This window comes from Dermacentor variabilis, chromosome 5 (genome assembly GCF_050947875.1).
Source record: "Dermacentor variabilis isolate Ectoservices chromosome 5, ASM5094787v1, whole genome shotgun sequence".
NCBI lineage: Eukaryota > Metazoa > Arthropoda > Arachnida > Ixodida > Ixodidae > Dermacentor > Dermacentor variabilis.
The window spans coordinates 59,026,408-59,044,915 of NC_134572.1; the positions used below are offsets into that span (position 1 = coordinate 59,026,408).

Here is an 18,508-nt window from a genome sequence, read left to right on the forward strand (position 1 = left end):
TTGGTATCCGTGTGACATTGCGGTCTGAACCACTCTAACATGGATGAAATTATCTATGTGGCGTCTGGTTGCGACACATGCACGTTGAAATCAGCCACAACGAGCACGTGCGTTTGGTCGTCATCGCAGATCTCCCAGAACGCATCACGCATGGCATTTTGTCGGTCTTGTTTAGATGCGGCCGGTCGAACATACACGATAGTGACGTCCCATTGGTAGTCGCTAACGGCATCGTTCTCGTCGTTACTCGTGCGCTCGCTGCGTTACTCGTACGCTTCGTGCGTTACTCGTATGCACGAAGCGCGGAAGCCGGCGACGGTTACACTCGGCGGCGCGGGCACGCACTTCCAGCGCCGCCGTGTCGGCGGCTCGACGGCGACGGTTGCAACGTCGCTGCTCGCGGCATCGCCGCTCGTACTCTCGCTGGTCCCCGGGAGTGTACCCGACACGCGGCCGTACCATGCACCATCAGAACGAAAATAAACTCCTCCCCCACAGATCTGTGGTTTCGGTGATGCGCGCGCGATTTGCTGCGACAGTACAACTACGTCACGCACACGTGGCCAATCGCGCACTTACCTCCGTATTCAAGAATGCAACTCGAAGCTCATGCTTGACTTGATAAAAGTGACGCCTGGTGCGAACGCGCCGAAGACGCTCACTGCGTTTCTTTTGGCGCGTTGACGACAGGCGTCGTTTAAATAAAGTGAAGCATGGGCTTGAAATTAGGATGCATTTCTGAATACGGGGGTTAGAGGTGAAAGAACCCGACTATCTCTCTCTCTCTCTCTTTCTTTCTCTCCATGCTCGTCATACTTCATGGAGGGTGCCAGGGGTTCCAATATTATGGCTCAAAATGTTTAAATACAAATCAGCTCTTCCACTGCTCTCTACAGAACACTAGAGGTTTCTGCACAGAAACGGATAAATCCGCTAGACATATAGCTTCGCTGTAAAAGCACTTAAGAACGAGCTGTTGAAAATGTTTCACGTGTATTCACACAGCTACCATGCCAGAACACAAGCCTAATCGAGTCCATGCGACGTTCGTATTGCTATCTTACGTATGTAAAGCGGCAGATATGCAGCATAGTTAGAATTTTGTTCTGCCTACAGGGCTCTGTAAACCACGAGATTGTCTTTCCCCGCAGACGCACCCGTATGCAAGCCTGACCAAAGGTACATCTACGGAGTGTCACGTCATGAGTCGGTTTCCGTGCGCTGCGAGTTGGAGGCAGATCCGGCGGACGTGACATTCCACTGGCGCTTCAACAGCTCTTCCAGCGGCAAGCGCCTGGAGTTAGCCAGCTACAGCCACGCGCTGACGCGCAGCACGGCCCTCTACTCCCCTCTAAATGAAGATGACTTCGGCTTCCTGCTTTGCTGGGGCGCTAACGAGATCGGCAAGCAACAGGCACCCTGCAATTTCACCATCGTCCCCGCCGGTGAGTGCGCACGAATAAGAGGCGAGCTCATGCTACATACTAATGAGCTGCAAAGCCGTGGACATCGCTCTGTTAAAATGTGATATCGTTTTAAATCTTTTCCCACTATATTATCCTCCCTAGCTTTGAAAAAGCAATGCCCCTCTACCTACCTCTTTTCCTCGCTCTCTAACTCTGAGTATCTCTCTATGGCTGCCTTCATCTTCTATGATTGCATTAACCACGGCTGTAAGTGGCGTTCAGTTCACCATAATTAGCGAAGAACAAACGCACTTTTCTACAGCATTTACCTAATTCTCGGCAAGATATGTGCGTCCTTTGTCCTGCGCATCGTGCGGCCGCGCGGGCCCTATCTTGAAAGCGATCTTCGGTAGCGCGCGAGCCGCAAGGGTGAAGGAAGGCGTTTTACTCAGGCGGCTGCTGAGTATGGCCTAGCCGCGCGGGCCCTATCTTAAAAGAGATCTACGAGAAGCACAGATTCGAGGTGCGTGGAGGGCTCATACCTTCTTATTTCGCTTGTTCCCGTTAAAGCGAGAGGCAGCACGAAGGACAATTCGCTCGCTGCTGCTGCCGCGCTTCCTCCCCCCAGCGTTTTGAGAGCTAGTTTCCGTGGTCATCGAGTGAGACGTTTTTATGTTTGCTTGTGCGTGCGTGGGACTGTGCTTAATTCAGTTAGTAAGCGAATGTTTACAAGTTTATACGGCCGATAAAACTACTAACTTTACTTCGTATAACTGTCTACTAATTTGCTATCGCAATCGACGCTGCGTCTTTCGCGGCAAACTGCGACTTTCTTTAATACCGTGCCACGACCAATATAGAATGTTTCTTTCTGCTATTTTCACCATTCATTTCTTCGATTTCCTCTCAAAATTTCTGAGTATCTCACAATTTCGTAACAGACGCTGTGATATAATACATTGCTTACATACCTATTATTTTTCTTTAAGCAGTGCTGGCAGACCGCCTTTCCCTCTAGGACTCATTTTAATGTAACCACACCTGCCATCTGCGCAGGCCCTCCGGAGCCGGTGAACAACTGCAGCCAGGTCAACGGCACCGAGGACTCGGTGTCGTTCGAGTGCTCCGAGGGTTTCTGGGATGGTGGCGTGGCACCCGTCACGTTCGTGGCTGAACTGCGCGAGGCCGACACTGACAGGCTGGTGGCTAACGCCTCGTCCATGTCTGGACCGGCGTTTAGCTTCAGCGGCCTCGAAGGGGGCTCCACCTTCCGAGTGTTCCTCTACTCAGCCAACCCTAAGGGACACCGGTCGCCCGTACACTTCGTCGTCAGCACATTGCGGCCCGCCGAGAAGCTTACCGGTTAGTGCATGCCTGCTTGACGCTTTCACCTATTATGACATATATTTACATATTTGACGTATTATTGTGGCGTATAGACAATCGGGTACGGGTACTGGGTTTCTACGCGCGTAAAAATCAATGCGGAGAAGCTATGTCGGGGGGCAATTACATATGCCGTGCTAAGTCCTAGTCTTCTTAAATACTTCGGTGGAACTAGTTCTCCTGTTTACTTTGACCCCAGAGCCAATGTTGAATTTATGACGCTGAAGTCGAAAACTGTTGCCCTGGTTGGAACTGGTGACTTCTACGCGTTATTGATGTTGAAAGAAAAAAAAAAAGAAACACGAGTGGAGGTAGGCAATGCCACTGCACCACTAGTGCGTGTAAGCTTTCTCTTCCTCTCCAATGTTTACCTCTCACAAGCGGGGCACGGTGTTCTTTTACCAGTGCATCTGATTTCACCTTTACAGCCTCTTCCCTTATGCACACATTTCTGGCTTTGCCAGTTCCTCAATAAAATAATTGCGGCATAATCCATTACACTATGAATGTCGAAGTTAATGCGATTAGCACTGACGCAACTAGCGACAGACCATATTGCCAAATTATTCACTTCTGTGTAGCTCAATGCTCCTGGCTCAATACACGTGCTGGTCCTATTATGTTACCTTCACTTCTTTCTGCGCAGTGGGCTAATCTTTATGGTGATTTTTCCCCTTCTATTTAGCTGACTGCTTAAATGTTCTGTTGCCGAGTTCTTCACATTTTTGCCTCTTCTTCTTCTTGTCTACCCAGGGGCACACGCCCAGCCGAAGTTGTTTGCTTCTTAGTTGTTTTTAGGGCAAGTACCCAGTGCCTCAAGTTGCCAAGAAAGAGAGAGAGAAACAGATGTTCATTATCGAAGAGGTTTGACACCTATGGACATATGTAGCTAAAAGTGCGTGAGGTTCCGAAAGATTGCTGTTCACATTAAAAAACTACAATTTCGGCGATGGTTCCAAAACAGCAGCAGGAAGTAACAAGTTTTTGGCAATATCTGTCACACACGGAGACCTCTCCAACCTATTTCCATGATTCAAATAAACTTTTGTGATAGCTAGGAATCTTCGCTCACTGCTACGCGGGATGACAAATATGAAGCTATAATCGCGTAGTCTCAGAGCTGCACCTGACTTTCTCTAGTGGTGGTAACCAAAACGCAGAATCCTTATTTTCCTACTGTAAAAGTAATCATTCTAGATTATGTCTTACGGGAATTATTTCTTCACTCTTTCGGGTCCCAGAAACTTCTCTAATGAAAGCTTCATGAAAGCTTTTATGCGTTCTTTCAGACCAGACTATGGTACTTATTATTAGAAACCATAATAACCCAGGAGAAAAAGGGTGGAAGAGATTCGATGGCGGTCGTGTTCTAGCTGCAATTTATTCATTGTGCGCTCGTCAATTTAACAACCTTAGCACGCCTTTCTTTATCTTACTTTGCGTGAAAGAAAGGCCTGCGTCAAAATATAAGCGCCAGACCTCACTTTGTTTCCATCTTTGACATATTGTATCCGCATGAAAAGGTAACAGTAAAATACGCCTGCTATTGAAATGGTTGCTCCATTGTTCCTATACAGCGGTTCGAGGGACAAAAAAAAAGCGAGCCCGAAGGGCCACAGTTCTTACACATGGCCTCTCTCCCTAATTTCCTCCTCCTGATTTCCCGTAGTATAGAAGCAGCCGAAGAGAAACGATCAGGGTAAAAATCCTTGGGGAACAAAAGAGGTTGAGAAAAGGCTGGAGACCGTGCCATAAAAATAACACCATTATGCGCAAGGCACAAAAACCACCGCTTCGATGTCTTCGCGAGGCAATCGTGTCCCTGTTTCTTCCCAGGAGGAAGTGAAGACCTCCATACACAGTAAAGCGCCGTTCCCGCTGTCACTACGAACTCCACCGCAGCGATCTTCAGCGGCACCGGCAAACGTTTCGCACCCGGTCCACCACTTCACTTTCTTTCTCTCTTCCCTTCTTCCCTTCTTTATTTGATCCTTGGGGCCGGAATGAGAGAAAGGGAAAGTAGGGACGCGGCAGCAAGGGGGTGCCCCGTTGTCTACGTAATTTCACCTCATTTCAGCCACTTCTTTATCCTCCTCCTACCTTTTCTCCATCCTGTCATCGCCACGTATGGCCTTCTGATTCCCCTAAATGATAATAAAAAACGGGATAAAACATTCCGCCGTTCTTTTCCCTTCAAACTGTGTCGTGACGGTATCTAAAAGGCGGGGGAAGAAGGTAATCTGTACGATAAGGTCTCTACCATGCAAATTCTACTTCTTTCCTCCGTGGTGTCGTAAGGGGTAGAAGATACGGAAAAGAGAGAGGACAAAGAGGCGCGCGACGATAAAGCGGTGGCTTCAAAGGCACGAGCGCAGCTCATTTCCATGTTTTCGCGGCAGTATAATTTTGCTACTTTGGCGCAGCCCCAGAGCGCGCGGCCTGGCCTTGGTAAGCATGAACAGCTGTGGGAGGTGTCCTTCCATAGCCCGACTTTGCAGCCGCCGTTTATATAAGCACGGCCGGGCTAGGAAGCCCATCTGCTTCACTCCGTTACTTCTTCCTCGCTATTCGCTAAAGGCAGCGTGGATCGGTGCCTTACTTCTCTAATTTTACTCTGTCGTTAACATTTTTCCTGGTTTTCGCACGCAATTCAGCCGCCATCGTCCATGCGCTGCTATTCCCGACTAATGACTGATTTGGGATGCAGTCAGGATGTCTAACGCAACTAACGACGTGCACAGCTCCTGTAATCAGGCGTGTTGCAGAACACGACCTCCTTATTTGCTTCTTCGTCGGAAGCCCAGGTCTCGCCTGAGACTAGAGCGTCTAAAGGCGCCAATAGGGTTAGGGTCCGATTTTATTTTCTTTTTTTTTTGTCCATATTTTGTTCACTGCTCGGGTCGTTCGAAACATGCCATTTATTTTACTTACTTAATGCTGGAAGTTTCAGCTGTTTTCATTGTGCCGACTACCGAGCTACACTGTATCTTTCTGCGCATAAATTTTCTCATAAACAGAGAAAGAAAGTGTTTCACTTGGTGTTACAAACGACCGTTTGTTTCCTAAAGTTGGGATGGGAAATTAAAGACGACAAAGTTCGTGCACGTAATCAATTATAACAATCAGTTTGCAGCGTGACCGAGTAGCACATGCTCGAGAAAAGTATCATCAGTGCAGAAACTAAATCCGGCCACGATGGCCTATCTCTTACATTCTAATCCTGAGCCCGTGGTCCAGCGTTCCGTTTCCGGCCGCGTTATAAAGAGGCACTATACTGAGGGCGAAATGTAAGAGCACCATTTCGGTACACGTTGAACAACCCCAAAGCGGTAATAATCAATCTAAAGCCTTCGTTAGACAGTCTCTCATAACTTCAGTGCTGCTTTCTAAAAGTAAACACCATGAACTGTCATCGCGCTTTTCGAAATAGCAAGCGTCTTCGTTAAAGTATGCGCACTGTTCTCGTTTATGACGACGCATTCAAGCTATGCAATAACGTGGTTTTAAATTATAACTGTCTTGGAAAGCATAAATGGTCTTTTTGAGAATAGACAAATATTAAAGGATGACCTGAAGATTTATAAGCGGATGCACAAAGCACGCCATGATTGCCAACGAAATACTTGCCCTGACACCCTTGATCAATGGCTATGTAAGCGCACATCTTGTGTGCCGATGTTCTTGTAAATCACGTGTTACTGGAATCACTTATTCGGATATGCTCACCCGATCTGTGTAACCATTTGCAAGCCCCATCGTAATAGTTTTTTAATTCCGCAAATATCAAAAACAACCTATCCTTCTGTGTATTTTATGCTGTGAAGCACAGACTAAAAGAAACATTTGAGGGCCCTGTCGGGGAATAAAATAGAGCCTATTTGTTTTCCACGTCAGCTTGCAGAACGCTTCACAGTACTACTTTTTCTAAGTACGTCTGTATATTCATATTGTTTGTGTGGTTTATATCATAGCCTGATGGCCGAGGCGGGTACTTACTGTCTCCCTTGTTTTTTTTTCCCGGCTCGGCTGAAATTGCAGGGCGGCAATCAATCAGATGTGACGGGACCAGTAAATCGACTCTTTTCGTAAACGACCTTTCTTTTTCTCCTTCCGCTGCCTATGTGTTGCTGACGTTGGTTCGAAAACATGGAGCCATATTAAGCATGCTTTAATCTGGTTCCATCGGCTTGAGGTTCACACCCCATCTAGTTAGATGGGGCGTGAAACGTCGTTCACTCTGACTTCAAGACAATTGAAGCACAGAGAAATAATTTAATTAGCTCCTTATATTTGTAAAAAATAACACATGACGATATGCTGCATCTCAACAAATTGTCTAATGAAGGCAGAATAAAAATCCGTACTGTCATCTTGAACGGAACCATGCGAATAGACAGCGATGCGAACTAGGAAATGGAATGGAGTTTTTTATAAGCACGGACCAGGAGATTACAAATGATGACCGCGCGTCTAGGTTAAGGGATTTAGTTATGGGTTCGGTACTTTTTATGTACTGCAGCAATTTTAGCAATTTTAAAGTCTTGCTTTTGTATCTTGTTTGCAGCGTTGTTCTTGTCTTTGTTTGCTTTCTTTTTCAGCTGGAAGCCGTGGTATGATCACCGCCTGGCCCATAATCGGAGCGCTACTTGGTCTCATTGTGACATTGCTGATCGCGGCACTAGTGATCGTCATCTATGTCAAACACAAATACCTGAAGAGGAAGCGAGGTTTGTGTTAACGCGTTTCACGTTTATTATCTACAGATGAAAAATATTCAGTTGAGAAAAAACATCATTCGAAAACTTGAGAGATCGTGTGAGACAGTCGTCTGCGACTTTCGGAGTTTTCATAGACCTCAGCTACAGCTCTAAGTTGAAAGACACGATCGTTTAAAAAAAACAAAGATGTTGAATAATATTGTTTGCATTCGTTTACGACGTGTAATTTTTGTCTATGCTAAAAAAATACAATCCTAGCTTCTGTTACCTTGCTTCTTCCGAATTTACCAAATTTACCAAAAGTATTTACTAAGGTAATCGCAAATAGAATCAGGAACACCTTAGACTTCTGTCAACCAAAGGACCGGGCAGGATTCCGTAAAGGCTACTCAAGAATAGACCATATTCACATTATCAATCAGCTGATAGAGAAATGTGCGGAATATAACCAACGCTTATATATAGCTTTCGTTGATTACGAAAAAGCGTTTGATTCAGTCGAAACCTCAGCAGTCATGGAGTCATTGCGGAATCAGGGTGTAGATGAGCCCTATGTAAAAATACTGGAAGACATCTATAGCGGCTCCACAGCCACCGTAGTCCTCCATAAAGAAAGCAACAAAATGCCAATAAAGAAAGGAGTCAGACGGGAGATACGATCTCTCCAATGCTATTCACAGCATACTTACAGGAGGTATTCAGAGATCTGGAGTGGGAAGAATTGGGGATAAAAGTTGGTGGAGAATACCTTAGCAACTTGCGATTCGCTGATGATATTGCCTTGCTTAGTAACTCAGGAGACCAATTGCAATGCATGCTCACTGACCTGGAGAGGCAAAGCAGAAGGGTGGGTCTGAAAATTAATCTGCAGAAAACTAAAGTAATGTTTAACAGTCTCGGAAGAGAACAGCAGTTTACCATAGGTAGCGAGGCACTGGAAGTGGTAAGGGAATACATCTACTTAGGGCAGGTAGTGACCACGGATCCGGATCATGAGACTGAAATAACCAGAAGAATAAGAATGGGCTGGGGTGCGTTAGGCAGGCATTCTCAAATCATGAACAGTAGGTTGCCACTATCCCTCCAGAGAAAAGTGTATAACAGCTGTGTCTTACCAGTACTCACGTATGGGGCAGAAACCTGGAGGCTTACGAAAAGGGTTCTGCTGAAATTGAGGACGACACAACGAGCTATGGAAAGAATAATGATGGGTGTAACGTTAAGGGATAAGAAAAGAGCAGATTGGGGTGAGGGAACAAACGAGTTGATGATATCTTAGTTGAAATCAAGAAAAATAAATGGGGGGCATGGACAGGACACGTAATGAGGAGGGAAGATAAACGACGGTCATTGAGAGTTACGGACTGGATTCCAAGGAAAGGGAAGCGTAGCAGGGCGCGGCAGAAAGTTAGGTGGGCGGATGACATTAAGACGTTTGCAGGGACAACATGGCCAAAATTAGTACATGAGCGGGGTAGTTGGAGAAGTATGGGAGAGGCCTTTGGCCTGCAGTGGGCGTAACCAGGCTGATGATGATGATGATGATGACAGAAAATCACAAGAACTTTCTATATCTTCTTATATTAGGCACGAGTATTAGTGGCCGCCTTCTTAGTAAAGAATCTAGATTTTCCCTATGTGATTTGATATGTCTGTCATATTCCAGGAAATGTTCATTTTTGTTCATTTTATTTATTTTTCATACGGCGTTTGTTTTATACTCGCTTAGAATGGCGAACCGCTAATAAATTAGTAAAAGTTAAATAATACCTTGTGGCTTCGGTAATTCGCTCCAACCTTATTAAGTTCTGCGGGGCGTCGCAATGTACTTATCCTATTGTTTCAAAGATTTATTTCAGTCAAAGTTAGAGCCTGATAAAGCAATCGTTTGAGACAACCCGGGAAGTACATACTGTTTGCAGTTACCGATTTAGACATGAAAAATTTCTTGCGATTCCGAAATTTAAACGAGATTTTTACTTTAATCTCTTCTCAACTTCATACACTCAGGCCCCGTGTATCCGTACACACATTCGTCCTGATTTAACTATTTATTCTTAAGCACTGAGCACGAACGTTGAAACTGCACATGTTTCTTGTTAACACTTTTCTCAACACGTTTATGGCGGACTGTAGAGATCTGAACAGCTGCCCATCGAAAAAACGTTTTGCGAAGTCGCTTGCGCATTTGCCGATTTCGGCATAGAAACAACTTGCCGTTCATAGTTACCACAATGACCAAAGCTCAGGCTGCTCCAGCTATCCTAAATCCCGCGTTCTGCGTATTCCCGACGCGTTCCTTCCTGCTCGCAACTCGACATGAAAAATGTTCAGCTTCTCTTTATTTATTGTCATTGTCAATAGGTTTCAACTCATGGCTCCATGTTATCAGCTCCTGCAAAGCATTTATTCGTGGCTTATCAGTCTTCTCTCGGGCGTGACCCTAATTGTACCACTGGTGCATGGTTATGCCGTAATTGGTGTGCAATTACTGGCTCATGTAAGAGATTAGTCACAGGTGGTTATTATTCGTGTGTGCTCCTTTCCCCTTTCTGCCTTCTCCTATCAGACACGTACAGTGAACCTGGCGATGAAAAGTAAGTAGCCGGATCAACTTGCTTGCTTTCTTCTGAGCAGTTTACTCAATAATCGATTGCATGTATACACCGAAAAACGCTTATCAAAATTGTGCTCTGTTGAAAAGTAGTTTAACATCGCGTCACTAGGCCGCAGTCGGATCGTGTGCAGCTTGTTCTGTTTGATCAAGGCGGCTTCAGGACCTTTACTTTTGATTTGTTTGTTTTCACTTTCTTTTCTAGAAATCGCGTGTAGGAACAAGATATCGCTTTAAACTTAGAATATTGAGAGAAGCAATGTCGCTCACTCTCATAAACAGGAAATTAGGCGCTGCCCTATTTTTTCCTGTTTTGGGCGCAATCTGGGTGATTTATCTACTTATACGTGACTGAAGAAGACTCCATAAAGCGACCTTGACAATTCAACAAATTATTAACATCGACTTCGTATTTTTTTTCGTCATGGTCTTGCTACATGACAAATGTTACATGCGGACGCATTTAGCCAGTTTTTATTGAGCTTAATAGAGATTGTGCATGTCAAATTTAGACCCGCATGCTTGCGATATGATGCTGAAAAAACTGCAATAAATACTTCTGCAAGCTGTGTAACTTGCGTGAATAAATTGATAATGAAATACGGCAATTAACATTATTTTTTAAGATCCAACACGCTTCTAAAGAAAGATGCTGACGAGTTTGCGGATGTTGAAGAGAAGGGACCCGACATTATACCAGACACGCCGCTCTGCCAGGTTACTTACAAATGTAAGTATTTATTTGTTCTACCAAATAGGAAGTGATTCAGAATTTTATTCACAAATTATCTTCATTGGAGACATTGTACGAGGACGACTGCAGTTAGGGGCGCTGTCAGCTTGCTTGCGAGCTTCTTCACAAAACTGCTTGTTGTATAAGTTCTGTGCGATTGATTTATTGAATAAATAATGGAAGAGTATTTAAAACTAAATAAATACTTGATTGATTGATTAATTGGTTGATTGATTGATTGATTGATTTACTGATTGATTTAGTGATTGATTGAGTTACTGATTGATTTATTGATTTGTTGCTGGCCTTCTCCGCGCTCTCCAGCTTTTTCAATAAATGCTTGAATAGTTACGCGCTAGCTGAGAGTTTGTTCTGATGCGCTCACTTTTCTCGTTCGAACTATCTATTAGGCATAAAAGCAAAAAAGTTGGAAATGTGTCTATCTTACTGCCAGTTTCATGGCGACCCTTCGTTTGCCGTCTACACTATTCACAATACTGCAAACCAAGGTTTTTATAACATTTTCGATATAGCCTGAACACTAAGACCAATATTTTGCTGGAGTATGGCATGGTTAACATTACTGAAAACGTGAAGACTAGCATGTAATCAAGAAAATTCATCGAGCAACAATATCGCTCACGTCGACGCGTCCGTCATGTGCGGAATAAAAGTAGGCCTAATAAAAAAAAAACTGTTGCTGATTTATGCTCCTGGATAACACTGCGACTCACCAAAGGCTTAAGGTTTTGTCGTGAACGCGTATCCCGAATTTGAAAATGCTGTTTATTGCGTAAAAGCAGTGTGAGATTGTTCCTCGATGTGGTCTTGCACGAATCCTTAAGGATGTTTTTTGAACATCTAGCTGCCATTCTGAGCTGGCAACTTTGCGTTTCTCTTTCAGCGTATGGTTGCGATCAAGATGAAAAAGTAGAGTACGCAAAGGAGCCTCTAACAAGCTACTGCACTCTTCCTGCTTCGACAAGGAAGGCTGGTGCGGCCGAGTTTTCATGGAGAAACCACTGTACAAATAACGTAAGACTTCCTGCATAATTTCTAACAGTTGGCATTCTTATTGATTTCTCTTTGGGCTGAAAGCGGAGCTGGGCAACCTGATGGGGACATGTGAACGACGGGGAAACGTTCTCCCTTTTATAGTTTTCTCTTGCTGATTTGAACGTAGACTTTCTGGGCTTCATCAATTTATCTATCGGAACTTGAAGGCAACAACTCTAAAAATAGGACCGAAACTAGAGTAGACATGCATTTGGACCCGTTTTCAGCGCCGGTAGCCTTCGAATTTTGAAATACACCAACCAGTTCGAATCAACAGCTTCTGCAGTTCCATTTATCTTGTTATTCAAATCAATGGGTCATGCACGAAAAAAGACCAGAATGTCTAAGTTTCAATTAAATTTAATTCAGTTTATTTTGCGCTGATACAAGTAAAAGGAGCAAGAACTAAAGACCATGTGACCTGACGAGGATCTTAATTCCTGCTGTTCACGTTCAGCATACAGGTACATTTCGCATTTGATACAGGTACATTTAGAAGCATTGTTCGCACGCTATCCGCAGATTGTACGCACTATAATGTAAAATATACACGCACGTTTAACCGCGTTTTAAGTAGTTCGCATGCGAAGAAGTGCAGCAACGATCTTCACTGCTTACTACAATGACTAGCATATGCTCTACCGACAAAATGCGCGTTTTATTTGTTCATGTTAAGTATATAGCCATATATATAAGAAAGTGACCCAAGAACTTCCGAATATTTGGTTACAAAAATTTTTGAGTAGTTATCGAAATTGGCGCATGCAGGGTGGCGTGGAACATCACTCGTTAATTTTAGTGAGTTGTTCATGCTTATAATATAGAACACACGAACAATGGTCATTAATGCACCAATATTTTTTGTCGCCCAATATTTTCCGTGATTGTTTGTAAAATCCGTCCCTTTATTTTGGATGTCAGGGTAGCAGACGTAGTTCTAACACAACATTTTCTTTTATACTTGATCTCGCCAAATATTTGCAGTGAAGCCGATGCTAAGGATCGATTAAGCCAATCTTGTACATCCGGCCGCGAAACTCTACGGGCCACTGAATCTGAGAGAAAGCTTAATATTTCACCAGCCTCACAACAGTGCATGGTGTTCGCATTTCCAGCCGCTGCTAGTGTATGTGCTAACAACACAGCGATGCACTCTTTTACTGGCTACCTTTACAGGCTGCTCAAAAATTCGACGTTTTACGAGATCCCCTGGTTCGTAAAATTTTGTCGCCGTGTGTACGAGAGTTTACCGCGTTTTCCAGAAGATAGAGGAGGAATCGTTCGATATTCGGTACTAACCCTACCGTGGCGCTTCCATACAGTCGGCGTCGAAGGGAGGGTGATAGAAACAAATAATGGAGTAGCCTTTCTTCTGGTTATCTTTTCAGATTCGCTGAAGTGACCCCTAGGTTTCACTGCTATGCACGTAGCTGGTGAGACGGAACATAGGTCTATTTGAACTTCATTAGTATTGGCTTCTACCTTCTTCAAGGACTGCAATACACGCGCGGATATCGCGTCGTAATTGAATCGGTGGCGCCGAAGGACTTCCGTCAGGAAGTAATCTGGAAGTTTTTCGCGCAGATGAGAGCAAATATGGGAGCTGCGGTGATTACTTGTTGGATACGTAAAAATATGCTCACTGGGGAGTCTCATGAAGCGCCCCACGCAGTACGTGTTCTGATACTGTTAGCCCTGCCACCCTAACCTGAATGTAAAAAGCTCGTGAGGAAACCGATTACTTTCAAGTAATAAGTGTTGAATAGAAACGTCAAAAAATGGTATTCGACAATGGTAGTGGACAATAGTTCATGAAGAAGGTATTTCGATTTCACAACAGTGCATTTGTTCATTTCACACAGGAGACGGCGGCATAAGCGACCTCATTGGCATTTTTACGAGGCCATGTAGTTAGTTAGTTAGTTAGTTAGTTAGTTAGTTAGTTAGTTAGTTAGTCTGTTTGTTTGTTATTTGCAATTACCCTTTGTTACTTTGACGTTCTGATATGCTTCGCCCTATAGATTATGATACAACGGCAAAGCCACCTTTGCCAGGGTTTAGTGGTATTTGCATTATACCTATACATTTACCGAGGCAAGCGTGTACCGTGAACTAATCCGCCAGCTCGACGGTCCCTTTATTTTAAGGCTTTTGCATGGGCTCTTTGCTTAATACACCGTCAGGGTTCCATGACATGATGTATATAAGGTGTACCCAGAGAGGCATATCCAAAGACCCATAAAAAATTATCCTTTTTTCAGAAGCCGTAGTAAAAAGGCGGAAGAGGCCAATTTTTAATATTTAGGCACGAGAAAGCTGTTGGTCACAGTAAATGCCACTCATGCAGTGATTGCTCACTGTGCCTCTGCACTGTGCTGCCCATTCGTGAAGCAATCACTATGAAGTTGTCCTACTACATAAAGGAAGCTGGTCTGCAGAGGCAGACATATGGGGGGGGGGGGGGGGGGGGGGGGGGGGGTACCGATGCCATAGATTTGCGAGCCGCAGTTTGGCCACCCCTGCTATATATCAGTGGAAAGATAAAGAAATGTACGCTCCAAAGATGAATTTTACGAACACACCTTAGCAAGCAATGGGTAATATAATTTGTTAAAAACGGATTTGCTGTAAAGTCTCGGAAATGTATAGCTTTAAACTGATAACAAAAAAAGAATGAAAGAAAGCCTACAATGGTACAAGTGGCTATTACTTCCATTTTATAGAGCCATGAAAGCTTCAATGGTTTAGTTCAGTAATCTGTGCTACTAAAAATGGCCTGTTCTAGCGGAAAGTGAAATACATTGTACTCAGTTATAGGTGGCGCAGTAGGTCTGTCAGGCCACCGGCAGCCTTGAAATCACGCGTCGCGCTCGTCAATTGTCCGTAGTCCAGATTCAATTACCATGATAAGAAAAGGGTGCGAGTCTCTCAAAGTTCTCTAAAATGTTACAATGGGAGGCCATTTACGTTACAGCTAGTGCTCCAGAAATAAAAAAGGCACACGGCCAGTGTGTGGTGCATGACGGGAACTAGCTAACGCCTAAATCAGAAGTGCCTTCATTTGAATACAGCAGCTGAAACACCGTATGGACGAAGGCACAGATTCATCCATTGTCGCTTAGCACTGGCACATGACGAGTTAGATGGTGCTATCTTACGGTCGCACAGAGAAGCTCCATATGCCTCTGTCTCGCTCTCGCTAGTATTGACATCAAGGCTAAATCTACAGGTAAGGCGTACACGTTAACTAGCCGCGTGCTGATTTCCTGCCCGTGAGAAAGGCCTCGGTACCGGTAAAATAGGTCGTACGAGCACAGGTGCACAAATATACCTGTAAAACCGATGTTGCACGTTAAGGGTGTTATCAATGGGCCTAACTTTCTTTTACAAGCCGTTTCGATGCGTTTCGCGATAACTAGACAATAACTTTTATGGATTGCTTCTCTTCCGCTCTTATTCTACGCCTCATAACAGCAGCCTATTTTGCCGATTGCACAAGTCAAGTATTACTAAGTCCAAGGGGAAATCACGAGAATGAAAGCAACTGCAATTGAATTGTCATACTAGTCTGACCCAGTTCTCTCGTTATACTACTGGTAACGTCTTTTTATTACTGTTATACTATAATAAATATAATATCATGAGAAGCCAACATACAAACACACCAAGGACAACATGAGGAAAATTACTTGTACTTAATTACTGATTGAATTAAAGAAATAATAAATTAGTGGCAATGATTGTAAATGAAAAAAAAAACAACTTGCCGCAGGTGGGCTACAACCCACGGCTACGAATTACGCGTGCAATGCTCTTACCCGTAATTATCAGGAATAGTAGATATAGGGAAAATAGACACCCTGCACGGGCCGACTGCTGTTCGCAGGAGGACCAGCCGTTGGAAGCAGTGGGTGTGGAACTGCCGTTTCCATCCGCTGCACGCCGACTGGATCACGTGGGCTCCACTTCTAGCTTGCCTCGGCCGCAGCGATTCTACCTGGACCAGCTTTCCCCGGACGGCAGCGGCGCGGCCCACGTAGATTTCGTGCGCCGCGGTGTGCTGAGACCACTGGCATCGGCGCACAGACTGCCGCGTCGCTCCCGGAGCAACTTGGAGGAGTTCGGGCCTGTGCTCTCCAACGACTCGCTCGAGAGCACAGTCTGAAAGGGAGGGCGGAGTGTCCGCAGCGTATTCAGCACCGGCTCCCCGAGGGTGCCGAAACAGTCGAGTACGATAGTTGTTTGAGACTTCACCGCTGTCGTTCTTTGCAACCACTCTGACTGTTAGGAAGGCAACAATTTTGAAAATGTGCTAATTAGACGGAATAACAAGGATGGAAGCGAAAACCTCAGAAAAGAGAAAGAGGTTGTGGCGAGCGGCGAACATGTAACTGAACTTAATAAAGCGTCTATTTCCACAAGGGGAAACAAAAAGAGGAATAGATGGAATAAAGATAAAATTGAATTAATGAAAGAAAATGAAGATGTAGGCTCGTAAGCGTAGCCTTCCTGCTACTGTATTGATATTTCTTCTTTATTTTTACGTTTATGTCGGCGTATTTTTAGGCTTCTCTTTTTTAATGTGACAGAATGACGCAAAGCCCTTGCTCGCGCTTTTGTTTTAACTTTCCAAGGTTGTTTTATACCAAAGTGTCTTCTTCTGGACAAACTTTCCAAACTGACTTCCGCGCTCTCGTGGTTAGGTTCTCTTAAGCATAAGTACTGACATTTGACAAACTTCTACTTTACCATGGGATTTCGTCAAACTGACTGTCAGTATAGCATATCGTGAAATATAGACACTGAAAGGTGGTGGTGCTTTTTTACGCTGTTACGTTTTATATTAGTGGTGCACGTGTTCTTAAGTTATTGACTCGAGAATAAAGGCAGGAACTCAGACCAAATCGCTCAATACGCTATCCTTATTCAAGAATGAAACTTTATTTATTGCGCGCCTGTCTTCCTTTATTTGGATCGGTGAACACACACATCTCTAAACCGCGCCGGCGCACACTGTTTCTTGCATGTAACTATACAAAACTCCTACGCCTTTACAACAATGTCTTCGGTTCCTACAGAATTTTCTGTTCTTGCAGGAAACCAAGGTTCGCCGAAGAATGTGCCTGTGCCAAGTGTACTCATACCAGGACGAAACAATGCCACGTCCCACGCCACTGCTGTAGAAATGAGCATAAACAAATGTGGCTGGTTTTTCGCTTAGCGAGAACATCGGGCATTGTCGTGAAATGTGATTGTTTAGCGTTCTCAGGCACCGTGTGGATTAGACTGCGCCATCGCAACGTGCTTCCCTACGATTCCTTCTTCAGTGAGTGACGAGTACAGACGAAGATCAAGCAGCGCCCATTTTCTCCATCAAGTTTGTGTCTCCTGTAAGAAAACATCGTATGTGCTCAGATCGTCGTGATCGCTGTTGTTATTTTTGTTTCCCCGAAGAGAACAAGGTGGGCTTAAATTCCTTGGAACTTTCCGCACAAGCAGAAGTCTACAAAGGGATTGTTCAGCATGGAACTGAAGGCAGTGTGTAAGGGTGTCACTACTCCCCCAATTTGAGTCTCCCAGTAAAAGCTGTTCACCATGGATACCTGACCATGCGGAAGAGTCGCCGAGACGTATTCAACCTGTCGTTGCCACGTGAACAGCAGCGCTCGACTGTTCGAGTGCAACCCAGACCTTCGGTGTTATTCGAGTACTCCCAGCAAGTGCCGCATCGTGACACACCTAGCACGATGTCTCTCGAGTGCTTTACCTCGTGCGGAAAAGTTACAGTGGTGAATAAAGTGATTTTATAACTTTTGGCACTGAGCCTAAATGACAGTGTACCCTGGTGACTCACTACATACTTTCTCGCCCCCCCCCCGTCCCCCTTCCCACTTCTCCCTTCCCCGTCTACATTACTGCTATTATATGTTTCATCACGTAAGCATTAAAAGCGCCCATTGAGGAAGAGAAGCGGGCTCACATTTGTCTCCGCAAGGGCACACAATAGCCACCCACTTGAAGAGAGCGAGCGGCTTGAGCACTTGAGCGAAATGCTCAAGCTCAAGCACGACTTTAAGTTAGAACGCATCAGAGCGAAAGCCTGCAGCCCTTGTTTGAATGCCCAACTTTCAACAATTGACGCTCTGTGCGGTGGATCTATGTCCAGTGGCTCGACCTTGCTCCAACTGAGCTCAATGTGAAAAAAAGATCAAAGTAGCTTAAAGACAACGATGTTAACCAGAGGATATTTCTCGTTGGCTACCCTGTATTGGCGAAGGCGGAAGTCGGTATTAAAAGATTAGAGAAGAAGAAGGAAGGAAATTATTTCTTTCCCAACCATCGTGCTTCAACACGATACGAGGCGCATAAAGCTATACTAGAATTATCCCCGACCACCGAACTAGACTCTCGTCTGTAGTACTCGTACTGTGTGTATGATGTGATGTGTCGTGGTGTGCCTTCCTAATCCTGTCGCCTTTTCTTATTGCCTTCGAAAGGATGTTTTGGCAATACAGTCAGAATGAACATGTATTTCCGTTTTATCAAAAAACTTCCCTGAAAATCGAGTCACGAGCTAATTATGAAAACATCAATT

At 44.6% G+C, this 18,508-nt stretch overlaps 1 protein-coding gene across 1 annotated transcript in view; it reads left to right on the top strand.

Annotated features, from left to right (window-relative positions):
* The window catches only part of LOC142582637 (protein turtle-like), a 121,966-nt gene extending 104,248 nt beyond the window's left edge, over window positions 1-17,718 (top strand). Inside the window, exons 7-14 of the mRNA XM_075692547.1 lie at window positions 1,152-1,445; window positions 2,463-2,768; window positions 7,391-7,519; window positions 10,080-10,107; window positions 10,751-10,854; window positions 11,762-11,892; window positions 15,800-16,142; window positions 17,010-17,718. Of these exons, the coding sequence (XP_075548662.1) occupies window positions 1,152-1,445; window positions 2,463-2,768; window positions 7,391-7,519; window positions 10,080-10,107; window positions 10,751-10,854; window positions 11,762-11,892; window positions 15,800-16,078 (1,271 nt within the window). The 3' untranslated portion in view covers window positions 16,079-16,142; window positions 17,010-17,718. The remainder of the gene's footprint in view (window positions 1-1,151; window positions 1,446-2,462; window positions 2,769-7,390; window positions 7,520-10,079; window positions 10,108-10,750; window positions 10,855-11,761; window positions 11,893-15,799; window positions 16,143-17,009) is intronic.
* The last annotated feature ends 790 nt before the right edge of the window (window positions 17,719-18,508 follow it).